A 12709-nucleotide genomic window follows, 5' to 3' on the forward strand; every position below is an offset into this window, starting at 1 on the left:
GGTATTTCCCGCCCCGCCGGAGCTGGTACGTTTGGGCAAAACCCAAAGGGGGCCGGGGAGCCTCCAGTTTGGGCTGGTGTCACCCATGGGACCCAGCGGCGTGGGCCGCCCGCTGCCCTTGGGGGGGACTGGGGGGGGGGAAGCCCCCCACGCCAGGGCTGAGGCATTTGGTGCCCAGGTCCCTGCGGGCGGCCAGGGGGTGCGGATGGGCCCTCCCCATCACCCCCCCCCTCCAAAAAAAAAGTGATGCTGCTAATAATAAAATGAAATGAAGTGAAATGGAACTAAATGAAATGAAACTAAATAAGATGAAACAAAATAAAATAGAACAAAATAAAATAGAAATAGATAAAATAGAAATAAATAAAATAGAAATAAAATAGAAATCAATAACATTAAAAAATAAAATAAAATGAAACTAAATGAAATGAAACTAAATAAAATGAAGCTAAATAAAATGAAACTAAATGAAACTAAATAAAATGAAAAAAAAAACAAAAATAAATAAAATAAAAATTAAAATGAATAAAATAAAATGAAACTAAATGAAGTGAAACTAAGTGACATGAAATAAAATGAGACTAAATAAAATGAAATAAGATAAACGAAATGAAATAAAAAAACCCCGAAACTGAATGAAATGAAATAAAATAAAATGAAACAAAATAAACAAACCAAAGCAAAACAAAATAAAAAGAAATGAAACGCGGTGAAATAGATAAAAGCGCACCGACGACACTAGCGGCGCTAATAACGCTAATGACCCCCCCGCTCCCAAGGCCGGGGACAGCGCAGGGGGCTCCTACCGGCCGGGGGGGGGCGGCGGCGGGCGCGCGCGCGCGGTGCGGCGGGGCGGGGCGGGGCGGGGCGGGGCCGGGGGGGGAGCGGGGGGGGGGGCGGGGGCCGGTACCGCCTTCCCCTGCAAAACAAAAGGGAGCGGAGCGGCGGGGACGGACGGACGGACGGGGACGTGCCGGTGGGTCGGCGTGGGAGAACGGGGGGGGGGGGGGGGGGGTTTGGGGGAGGGGGGTTGTACCGGGATCGGGGAGTGGGTGCTCGCGTGGGTGGCCCGTGGAGGGGGGGGGGAAGGAGGTTTATAAGCCTCTGGGGGGGGGCTCGGAGCACCCCCCGGCCGCACCGGGCACCCCACGGCTGGCTGCGTGGGAGGGGGGGGCTCCGCCGGGAGCCGTGCCGCGGGGCTGGGGTCCCGTCCCCCCCCCCCGGGTGGGTGCTCTCCCACCCACTCCTTCCTCGCCGCCCCCCCCCCCAGGTGAAGGGTGACAGCCCGTGTCGCCGCCATGTCCCGCCGCAGCCAGCGCCTCGTCACCTCCCGCTACTACCCCGGGGACGACGATGCCACGACGGGTGGCAGCGGGTCCCTGCTGGGGGGGCAGCAGCTCCCCTTCAAGGAGAGCACCAGCAGGTGAGTTACTGGGGGGAGCGGGGGGGGGCCCGAGTTACTGGGGGGGGGAATACAGGGGTCCTCCCTAGTTACTGGAGGGGATTGGGGGGGTCCTCCCTAGTTGATGGGGGGAATGGGGGGGTCCCCCTAGTTACTGGGAGGAATGGGGGGGTCAGTGCCAACACCACGGACCGGGCGCTTTCCCCGGGTGGGGGCAGCGGGGCGGCTGGCAGAAGGGAGCGCGAGGGCGAGCTCGCCGCGTTTCGTCATGGCCGCCGGCAACCTTGGCGCTGCTTGTGCCAAGCAAAACCCCCGGGGTCGCCGTCCCTGGCACCTCGTTGTGTCCTTTTCCCCCCCACCACCCACCCTGACCCTGGCCCGGCTGCCGTGGGTGGGTGGGTGGGTGGGTGGTGGGGGGCTGCGTGCCTCTTCCCGGCCGCAGCCGCCTCCGTCTCGATGGCGGGAGGGAGATGCGCTGCAAGTGCCGGGCCGGAAAACCGCAGCGGTGCGAGCGGAAGCGGTGCCGGCAGCTGCCCCGGGGACGAGCGGGAGGGCTTTTCGACGAAGCGGCGGTTTGCACCTTCCGAAACTTGCCGTGGGGGAGGCGGAGGGAAGTGATGGCGGCCAAGGGATTGGGGCGAATTCCCCGTTTTCTCCCCCGTGGGCACACCGTGACACACCCCCCCCCACCCCATAACCACGGGTGGCTGATGAGCCCCTCCGCACCCCCGGCAGGACGATCAGGAGGAAATCGAGCAGCACGAAGCGCCTGTCTCCTGCCCCCAGCACCCAAACCTCCTACTACAGCGAGTCCATGATGAGCGAGTCCTACCTGGGGGGCAGCCGGGGCCTCGCCGCCCTGGGCAGCTCCGTACTGGACGATGCCCTGGACAGCAGCACGTACTGGGGTGAGCCCTCCCTCCCTCCCTGGGCACCGGGGTGGTGGGGAAGCCCCCCAGGCCGGCTGGCCGGCTGGCTTGCCCCCTGTGGGGTTGTGGGTTTTTTTTTTCAGGGAGATTCTGTGTTTTGGGGGCAGGTGGGGAGCTCTCCACCAGGAGGAGAAGAGGCACGGGGGACACCGAGTCCAGTAAAATCAACGGGCTGCTGGAGAGCAAGACGTACGACACCTACGCCTCGTCGTCTGGGTACTCGTCGGAAGACGACTACGCTGGTAGGGATGCGCCAGGCTCTCTGCGGCGGCGGGGATGCTGGGGGAGATGTCCCCGAGGGGGCCAGCCCAGGACCCGGCTGTGCCCGGGGTGCTGCCTGCCGCCCCTCGTGCAAAGCCTTCGCCCCGGGTGACGCACGGGGGTGCGGGCTCCGTTGGGTGATTTACCGCCTCGCTTCTTCCTTTCCAGGTCACTTTTACTCCGGCCAGAGCAGCTCCGGGTCGGGGCTGAGGACCGCAGCCTCCCGGGTGGGCTCCTTCCTCTGGCAGGTCCTCACCTCCCCGGGTGAGTGGAGGGCTGGCGGGGGGGTTTCCCGCAGCACCCTTCTTCCCTGGAGTATCTCCGCTCCCCACATGCCGGGTGTGCTGTTCCCTGATCGGGTGGAGGGGTTTTATCCCCGCTGCGGGAGCATCCTCGGGGACGGAGGGGACATCTCCGCCGGGACCCCGCCTGAGGCTCGGTTTCTCTCCCGGCAGTTCGGTTCGTGGGATGGCTGTTCTCCGGGCTGGCAGCTGCCTGGCGCCGCCTCACCGGCGCGGGTCCCCGCTCGGGCGGCATCCCCCTCTCCAGGTGAGCGTGGTGGTGGGACGCCGGGATGGGGGAAGCGTTGGGGAAAACCCGCCGGACCCCGGAGAGGGGCTGCCCCGCAGAGCCCGGCACGTGTGGGGTGGGTGTCTTGTGCCGAAGCCCGACTGGGCTTTGCTTTCTCTCTGGCCCCATCCAGAAGGGTGCTGGGGTGGGCGAGGGTGGGTGCTGTCCTACAGACCCCTCTTTCTTCTCCGTGCTCCAGGCGCTACCCGTGGCTGAAGAGGTCCCTGCTGCTGCTGCTGCTCCTCCTGCTCCTCGCTGCTGCTGCCTACGGTGAGTCGGCCTGGCTCGATCCGTTGCCTTGAGATTTGGGAACAGTGCAGAGCATCCCGCTGCCGTACCCGGGGGAGGGGAACGGATGGGATGGCCCCGAGCTCCGTTCTCGTGGCTTCTGGTACCCTGGTGCGTCTGCACCCCTGTGCTGGGGCCTCCTGGTAACCCCAGGAGATGCTGACGGCCGAGTCTCTGCACGTCCACCGCTGTCGTTCTAACCATCTCGTCCCGCTGCACGCCCAGGAGCTTGGTACTTCTACCCGTACGGGCTGTCGACACTCAACCTCCCGTCATTCCCATGGTGGGGAGCCGGAAAACTTTCCTCCTCCGACGTGCCTGGGGCAGGGGACCTGACCGCGCTGGACCAGGTGAGCCTCGGCAAAAGTGAGGCGGTGGTCCGGGTGGGACGGGCGCTTTGCGGGGAGAGCTGGGACGGTGTGATCCGTGGCTGAAGGAGCCCTTCCAGGGGATGGGGAGGTGGTGGACAGGACAGAAGGTGGCTCCGTGCTGGTGGAAATGGCTCGCCCAGCTTGCGGCCATCTCGCTCTCGGGGTGTCGCAGGGCATCTGCCCTCTCCTGGGAAGCAGCAGATGAATAAGAAGCTGCTGACTCTGGGAACCGGGGGGTCCTGGGTCCCTTTTCGCAGGGATCCCTGGGGAGCAGGTGCCCCCCCACCCCGGGTGGCCATAACCCCCCGGGGGGCTGCACCGTGCCCTGCCTTTGCCGCCGCAGGGGCTGCGGGGGGAGCACCGGCTCCTGGCTCGCTTCCAGGCCTTGGAGAAACGCTTCGAGGCGCTGGAGGCCGAGGTATCGCGGTGGGAGCTGCGGCGAGGGGCGGCAGCGGTGACGGCGGAGGGAGAGCCGCCCCCGGGGGACGTCCTGGCGCTGCTGGAGGGGCTGGTGAACCGCCGGGACGCGGGGCTGAAGGAGCGTCTCCGCACCGATGTGACCAGCCATCTCCAGGTGAGGGGTGCCGAGGGGGCACAGGGGGAGAGGGGGGCATATGGGGCCAGGCTCTGATGTCCCCCCCACCTTGTTTCTCACCCTGCAGGGCGAGCTGGATGCCTTCCGAGCCCAGGTGCAGAGGGATTTAGATGGGCGCCTGGGGAAGATGGCACAAGCCTCTCAGGTAAGAGGACGAGCGTGCGGTGGTACCCGGGCAGGACATCCTCACCACCAGCATCGCGGGTCTCACCCCTTCCCCTTCTCCCGGCAGGAGATGGAGGCACGCTTGCTGGAGCTGAACTCGGAGTGGCAGAGGTAACGCCGGCTGTCCGGGCAGAGCCGCAGCTCTTCTAGGGGCAGGCAAATAGCAGGGTGAAAATCCCCACAGCCAGGCTTGGGAGGGGTTTCCAGGTCTGGTTTGCTCTGGGCAAAGGAGAGGTTGGTTGAGAGGTACAGTTTTGCGGGGGGAAAGGAGGGATGGATATGTGGGTATGTTGGCAAGAAAGCGCCCTGGCTGGCAGCAGAGCTCAGAGAGCGACTGCAGCAAACGAGCTTCGCCACCGTCATTTCGCATCACCGTGGGGAGCGTGGCCCTTCAGCCGAGGGGCGAGCCGGGGATGCTTTCCCACGGGATGCAGTAGAAGAGGTCATCGCCCCAGGAATTAAAACCCTTTGGGGCTGGAGATGGGGTTGAGCGTAGGTGGTGAGGGACGAACCCCCTCCCCTAGTTCGCAGAGGGGGGAGCTGGGGCTGTCGGCGCAAGGTTTTGTTGCCTTTCTCTTGGCGCAGCTCCGCGCAGGAGGGCCTGCGAGGGAGCTTCCAGCAAGAGGTGGCCAAGCTGGAGCAGGAGGTGGCAGCGCTGAGGAGGGAGCTGGCGGGTCTCAAGTCGGACCAGGAGGTGATGGGGAAGCACATGGAGGGGATGCTGGAGCAGCTGAAGGCTGTGCGGGCTGATGTGAGTCCCTGGTCCCCACCCCGTTCATCACGAGGGTCCCCGCCCCGGAGCTGAGCTCTGTCCCCACTCTTTCAGGTGGAAGCGCAGTTCCCGGCGTGGGTCAGTCGGTTCCTGTCGCAGTCCCGGCAGGACGGTGCCGCTGGCCTCATCCTCCACCGGGAAGATTTGCAAGCAGAGCTCCAGGCCTTGGAGCGCAAGATCCTGGCCAAAGTCTTGGAGGACCGGAGGCTGTCGGCACGGGACGCTCAAGCCGGTATCGGAGTGGCCCTGCGGCAAGGGGGGACCGCGGGGGTGACGGAGGAGGTGAGTGCTGACCTGAGCCCCAGGGACGCGATGGTGACCACGGGTGTGGGATCGGGGGCTGTGTGGAGGGCAGGGGGCTGGCACGCATGCCTGGCAGGTGGCAGAGCCGTGGAGACAGCCCTTACAGCTGGGACATCGATCCGGGGCTCACATCCCACCTGGCAAGAGCATCCCTGAGAGTCTTCCATCCCTTCTCTGCCGCCAGCCTCCCCTGGGCTGTGCCCGTGCCTTGCCCTGGAAGGGGTCACAGGTGGCGATATCCACGTGCCCGTGAGGCTCTTGCTGCCTTAAAATCCACGTTTCTGCTCGTGTGTCTTTCACCGAGAAAGCGGGGCAGGTGCCAGCAAGGTTTCCACAGGCTGAGCGTCTTGCTTACCCCCGTCCTTCAGCAGCGCCGCTGAGTCATTTGAGGCAAAGCATTTCAGCAGAATGACACCAAGGGAAAAAATGAGCCTGCTTGCTTTGGAAAGAGTTGTTGGCAATTCCCTGTGGAGGTAGCGGAGGGAGGGATCAAGCTGGGATTAGCAGTCCCCGCATTCTGTGTAAGCTTTGTGTGCACGCCGTAAAGTTTAGACCCGTAGTGGTGCTGCAGGGTCACAGCTCCTGGGGCTGGGTTTGGCTCCAGAAGGATGCTCTGGCCGGCTCCCCCTTTTCTGCAGGAGGGAAGCTCCCATCGATCCTGTGTGATGGGGCAGGAGGGGCCAGCAGATAATGTTGGGGAGGACTGGTGGGCTGTCAGGTTGTGTCTGGTACCTGCTGAGGGATACCCCTCCTCCCCTGGGGCCAGCCCCTCTTTTGGGATGGGGATGGGTGAGCCCAGCGTGCCTGGGCGCTTGCCCCTTCGTTGCACAGCTCCTCTCGTCTGGGTTATTTTTAGCAACCTCTAACGAGGCTTCCCAGCCAAATGCGTGTCCTCTCGTTTTTGCCACGGTGATTCATCCCTCGGCTGTTTTGTGGGAAGGTCCTTGTGCCCTCTCCGAGGCGGGTTGGGGACGGGACACCCGCCCTGGCCCTTCACCCCTCTCACGCCTTCTGCTCCCACCGCAGCAAGTGCATCTCATCGTGGGCCAGGCCCTGAAGCGCTACAGCGAGGACCGCGTGGGGATGGTTGACTACGCTCTGGAGTCGGCGGGTAGGTGATGGGGGGCTCTCGCCCACCCGGGACGAGCTCAGCCATCCCGGGGAGGGGACCAGAGGGTGCTGACACGCAGCTTACCCTGCTGCCATCCCCTCTTGGTGCCAGGGGCCAGCGTCATCAACACCCGCTGCTCGGAGACCTACGAGACACGGACGGCGCTGCTGAGCTTGTTCGGCATCCCCCTGTGGTACCACTCGCAGTCCCCCCGTGTCATCCTGCAGGTGGGCACCCTCGGGGCGAGACCCCGCTGAGGGGGAGGACCGGGCGGGCCGGTTCTCGCGTGGGCTCGGTGGGTTTTATCGGGCTGTCGCCCCAAGCAAGCGACCACGCTGATGTCGGGGCGGGAGAAAAGCGGCGCTGATGGTGATAACGTTGCTGGTGTCTTGTTCCCACCGCTCGTAGCCAGATGTCAACCCCGGGAACTGCTGGGCGTTTCGTGGGTCCCAGGGCTTTGCCATCATCCGCCTCTCCAGCGTTATCCGCCCCACGGCCGTGACGCTGGAGCACATCCCAAAAGCCCTCTCGCCCCAGGGGACCATCCCCAGTGCCCCCAAGGACTTCGCTGTCTATGTGAGTGCCCTCGCCCGGACCCGAGGGAGGAGTGGGGGGACACGGTGGGAGGGTGCCGTGGTGGAGGACGTGGGGGGGGGGGGCTAGCGAGCCCCGTACCAGGCTGTGGGGTGCTCTGGGGGGTTGCTCTTATCCTGAAGAGGAGAAAGAAGCACTGGGGGGGGGACAGGGGAAGCACTGGGCTTCAGGAGGGGCTTTGGGGGGACACTGGGAGAGGGGGGATCGAGTAGGTGTAACTCTCTCGGTCTTCCCCCCCCCCCCCCATCCTTCCCCACTGGCCCCTGTCCCCGTTTGCCCGTTTTGGCCTGGAAGAGCAGGAGCAGGGGCCAAGCGCGCTTCGGTCTCTGTCTCCCTCTTCCCCCCACCCGGGTGCGCTCATCGCCTCCGGTCTCCCTCTCTGATCGCCCCCCGGTTCTCCCTTTCTGCCTCCCTGCCCCTCTCTAGGGCTTGAAGGAGGAGAGAGAGGAGGAGGGCTTTCTCCTTGGGCAGTTCACCTACAACCACGACGGTGACCCCATCCAAACGTTTTACTTGGAGGTAAGTAAGCCTTGCCCTCGGAACGCCCGACCCCAAGAAGGAAATGGGGTCCCTGGGGGTCTCTGAGCCCTCAAGAGCTCTCAAGGGCTCAGGTTTTTCCTTCTCCCCAAGGGTGATGCTGTGGGCACGTACCAGCTGGTGGAGCTCCGGGTGCTGAGCAATTGGGGCCACCCCGAATATACCTGCATCTACCGCTTCCGCGTGCACGGGGAGCCGGCGCACTGAACCCCGGCTTCCGCGTGGGACGAGGATGCTGCCGGGCCGACAGCAAGAAGGGATTCGTCTGGTTCGCTGCTTCATACGTAGAAATCCCGGGATGCGCCAGCAGCCGCCCCAGGGAGCTGCTCCCCTCGGGGGAGGAGAAGAGCTGGTGTTTAAGGGGTGAGGCTTTCACTCTTCCAAGGACCGGGGTGGTGAGGCAAGAGCATCCCACGTGGGTCCTAGCGCGGCCTGGCTTGTTTTCAGCGCGTATCGGACATTTTAACTTTTTAAGCTAATTTTTTATGGGGTCTGCGCAGCCCCTCGTCCCCGTTGCCCAGCTTCTTTCTGACGGCGCGCCTGGCGTTGCCGGGGCTTGGGAAAGGGGTATGTAATTTTGCGATGTGCTTCACGCGGGCTTTTGGGCGTGATATGGCGTATGGGACCGCGGTGACTGGCTCCGTGCTGCCAGAGTAGGTAGGAGCCACCGGTCGCGGCCACCGAGTCTCTCCCCTCTGTGCAGGGTCATCTCTCCTGCCTTGGTGTTGGTTTAGGTGAAGCTTTCCACACCTCCGATGCTGGGCCAGCAGAGGGGAAATAAGACAGTATTAACGGAGTATTAACATAAACCCAACGGTTTGGGGCGGCGGGAGGGGAGAAACTTGGCACACGGTGGTGGAGCCCGCCCCGGTGCTGCTGTCCGTCCGCTCGAGCCCTCTTGCTGCCGGCGGCTGTGTTGGGTCTTGGCGATGCCGTCGGCCTCCCCGGCTGGCCGGTTCCCTGGTGTTAAGCTTGACAATGCTATTGAAAATTCCTGTTGCCTGCTTCCCTTTTGGGTTTGTTCTAGTTTGTTTTTTTTGTTTTTTGGGGGTTGTTTTTTTTAAGGGTGGTGGGGAGGGGGGGTTATTTTCCAGTTGGGGAATTAGGGTTTGTTTTTTGTTTTTTTTTTTTTTTTGTAGTAACAAAGGCAAAAAGACTTTTTCCATGTGATTCCTACTTAACCAGAGGATGTTATGTGGCGCCGCTTGGGTGAGTGGCTTAGATGCGGAGAGGGCTAGAGCTTTGTTTAGTAGGAGAATAGCGCGCACAGTAGGATAAGCTAGAATAAGATGAGCAGAGCCGTTTAAAATACGGGCCTCGAGTTGTCGGTGGCTTGATAGCTGGACCTGGGAGACCAGGTCCTCCATGGACTGCTGCTTGGCGGGGTGCTGGAGGCACTCCTGCCCTCCTTGCTCCGGAGACGTTCTCCAAGACTGCAACGCGTGGCCGGGGATGCTCACCGGTGGCCGCATCTGTATATAGGCGACTGTTGGCAGCGAGCGGGAGCTGCCGCCCCGGTGCTCTGCAATGAGTTTTTCCCTGCCTCGGTGGTCTGTTGGGTGGGAGACGGGGCAGAGGGGAGATGTCCTTCCCCAGGGCTCGTAGGTGCCAGCATGCTGCTTCACCTTCTGGGGGGGGACAACAGGGCCTCCCCCCGCCTGCGGTGCTCAGGGCTGTCTCTGTCACCGCCGGGTCCCCAATGGCAGATGGCTGGCGCGGGCTGACCTCCTTTCTCTTGGAAGGATTCTCTTTCCCTCCTGCCTTTTCCTCGCTGGCATCGCTCAGCTCCCCTAGCCCTGGCTGCAGAGGACCGTGCCGGAGCAGGATGGGGAGCCCTGCCTGCATGGGGCACGTAAATCCTGCCGGTCCCCGTCGTTTGATGGGGGAAGCCGTGGCAGGGGACCGCAGGAAGGATGCGTGGGGACAGTCCCCAGGCTGAGGAGTGCCAGGGCCGTCTGGCCGCTCCACCTCCTGGCTGCCTGCAGCACGCTTAGTTTGGCTTCTGTGCTTGGATGGCGTTTACAACCTCCGCGTTCGTCTTGCGTTTTGCTGAAAGAAAAGCTAAAGGGCTCGCGTTTAGCGTTTCAACCCCGTTCGATGTTGGCATCGTCTTCCCCCGGCACCGCGAGCGCGGGGGGAGCACCGTGAGTTGAGTCCTGCTTTGGTCTTCTCTGCTTGAAGCGCTGTAGGGTGAGGGGTGTAGAGGAGGGGAAGGGGCTGAAGAGGTTTCTCCCTCCAGCCCGCCCTGAAATGTGTCGGGCAGAGGGGCCGAGCCCTGTGTCCCTCCGTGCCAGCCCCAGGGGCTGAGGGCGATGGTGGCACATTGTCACAATCTGATAAACCGGGATGGGGTGTCTGTTACGGTTCGGGTGGGAGTGGAGTCTGATAACTGAGTACTCAAAATACCATTCCGAAGCTCCTCAATTCCACCAGATTATTGCACACTTACCAATTCTAGGTTGTCAACCTTCAGTTGACTTGATGGACCCAAAGTGTCGAGCGATTGACAATGAGTCATCAAAGTTGTTTGAGAAATTATCAACTTTAATCAATGTGCCAGCAAGCAGCCAGAGGCTATAGCGATTACAATGCAAAAGCGTATCACCAATACACAAAATTCTGTATTCATTATCAAAGGATACGAGTTAGTAGTGCAGGAAGTAAGGTCAAGGGGCCTTGGCTGGGAAGGATTCACTGTGCTCGTGAGTGACCCTCAGCAAGCGTCAGCAAGTGTGCTGCCTTACAAACAGGAGCATCACCTATACACAACCCATCAGTGATTGGCGCAGGATTCCAAAATCAATGGCCAAGTGTGCTTTATTAACAAGCACCTATAGTGGTTCACAACAACCTGATGGTTCCTTAGCAAGCGTGCCTGGATGTGGCATACCACCACAAGCGCTCGTCCGGCTCCTCTTAGTAAACACCTGGCTGTAGTAAAGCATCCTTTGATGTTCTGAGTGTTAACCACCAGGACACAGGCTATAGGTGTGATGTGGGATAATTACATAGGACACATTCCTTCTAGAGGGGTCTCCTTGCTCCGAGCAAGGGCGGCGAGCCTGAAGGGGGCAACCCCATCTCCAACAGGTTAAAATTACCCTGTGGAGCCTCCTGCAGAGCTGGGAGGCCGGGCTGCCGGGAGAAAGCAGACCTGCAGCCAGATCCAGTGACGACAAATTCTCTCCTATATTGAGCGTAGTCTTAATTCTTGGCATCTGCAGCCAAAGTTATTTTAAACTTGTCTACAGCTGCCTGCTTGCCTTGGAGTCATGTCCATGAGTGCCCTGCGTGCACAGATTTGTGCTGTTGTGAATGCCCAGACCTGTCCCGGGCTCAGCAGAATGGGTCCTGTATTTAATTGTATGGTAAAGAGAGAGAGCAGAGATGAAGCTCTCCCCCTTCCCCAGGGCTTCTCTGGCTGCTGGAGCAAATGCCATAACCACAAGGCTGGAAAACCCCTTTTTCTTACCTCCCTTCTGGCTCCCTGGCCTCTGGGTTGGGCTATCGGGGTGGATGATCTCTTGGTAAATGAGGTGTGCTGGTGAGGGGTGGGAAAGGGGGAGCGGGGGTCTCCCCTCCTCCTGGGAGGGCTGTGAACTACTGGCTGTGGGGCAGGGAGTATTTTGGCTTTCCAGCGTGAGCTTGCCCTGTCCTTTGGAGACCAAAGTCTCTGCTGTTCTGGGGTAAAAACCCCTGGAGCCACGAGTAAGAGGTCACCCTGGGGGGGGTTGTGCTCTTCTCTAGAGGACAGTGCTGGTTTTAGAGGCCTCATGATGCCAACTGCGTGAGGATCCCCAGGAAGGCATGTTGAGGTTATGTGTGGTTTTTCAGCCCCCAAATTCTGTAGCAAGTACTCAGGCAGCTGCCTCTTGCCAGTAGCAGCTTGCAGCATTTCCGTAACGCTTTCCTGAGCTGCAAAGGAAAAGAGGACACATAAAACTGCTGCTTCAGCATGGTGCATCTCTGCCCAGGGCTATTTAGGCAGAGGATGAACCTGGGGAGGCAGGAGAAATGTGAAACAGCTGTCAGAGCAGCTTTCCCTCATTTACTCCATTTCCCTCCTCTATTCTCCCTCCTTCTCGGTTTGCCCTACACATGTGTTATGAATTAGCCCTGCAGAAACAGATGGTTACAGGCAGGAGACAAGTTTGTATTTGATGCTGTAGCCTGTTGCAAATGCTGCACTGTTTTGTTCATTTTATTTTTTAATCAACAGATTGTAATTTATGCCTATGCAAGAAAAAAAAAAAGACCAAGACAAATAAAATATCAAAACTGCTGTGTTTTGCAGGTGAATTTGCTGATGGGAATGATATACAGCTAGTAGATAGAAGAACTACAAGAATAGCTTTGTCTATGTGTTCTCAGGCAAATCCTTATTTTTCCAGCCTGACATCCTCACTCTAGGGTCAGCAGTTTCCACCTTGTCATTGAGCAGGCTCTGGGATGCAAAAACTGCTTGGACCAATGATGAAAACAAGGCTTACGCTTTAAAAACTCTAATTGCTTGGGACTTCAGTGACTTCTAGGACTGTGACCTCTAAGCCATCCCTGGGTATCAGTCCATCCTCTGCCTTATCCTGGGCATGAGCAGAGCCTCGCTGGGACCTGAGGAGTGGCAAATGAGGCTGGGGCAGCAGGGATGGTGAAGACAAAGCCTGACACAAACCACAAGTAAGGGTAGCTGCGGGTTGCTCTCTTTTCTTTACCATGGGCTGTAAATTACTCAGCAGGCAGCTAAGAGCAAGTAGAAAGGAAATAGTTGTCCTCACCATGAGGAATTTAAACCTAGAGCATTAAAAAAAGGC

General features: G+C 60.2%; 1 protein-coding gene across 1 annotated transcript; it reads left to right on the top strand.

The window, feature by feature from the left end:
• The first annotated feature begins 902 nt into the window (after nucleotides 1–902).
• SUN2 (Sad1 and UNC84 domain containing 2) lies at nucleotides 903–12180 on the top strand. Its single transcript, XM_075051371.1, has 18 exons — nucleotides 903–976; nucleotides 1271–1423; nucleotides 2138–2310; nucleotides 2439–2573; nucleotides 2761–2856; nucleotides 3048–3141; nucleotides 3362–3432; nucleotides 3676–3800; nucleotides 4165–4395; nucleotides 4484–4561; nucleotides 4649–4692; nucleotides 5167–5332; nucleotides 5408–5635; nucleotides 6683–6767; nucleotides 6879–6994; nucleotides 7176–7343; nucleotides 7788–7880; nucleotides 7992–12180. The coding sequence occupies exons 2-18, from the start codon at nucleotides 1299–1301 to the stop codon at nucleotides 8103–8105; spliced, it is 2142 nt and encodes a 713-aa protein (XP_074907472.1). The 5' UTR covers nucleotides 903–976; nucleotides 1271–1298; the 3' UTR covers nucleotides 8106–12180.
• Nucleotides 12181–12709: the final 529 nt, after the last annotated feature.

This window comes from Buteo buteo, chromosome 19, assembly GCF_964188355.1.
Source record: "Buteo buteo chromosome 19, bButBut1.hap1.1, whole genome shotgun sequence".
NCBI lineage: Eukaryota > Metazoa > Chordata > Aves > Accipitriformes > Accipitridae > Buteo > Buteo buteo.

Coding starts and splice junctions, on each gene's coding strand:
- SUN2 (XM_075051371.1), top strand. CDS start 1,299: ATGTCCCGCCGCAGCCAGCGCCTCGTCACCTCCCGCTACTACCCCGGG. Junction 4,396..4,483: donor ATGTGACCAGCCATCTCCAG/GTGAGGGGTGCC, acceptor CTCACCCTGCAG/GGCGAGCTGGATGCCTTCCG. Junction 7,344..7,787: donor CCAAGGACTTCGCTGTCTAT/GTGAGTGCCCTC, acceptor GCCCCTCTCTAG/GGCTTGAAGGAGGAGAGAGA.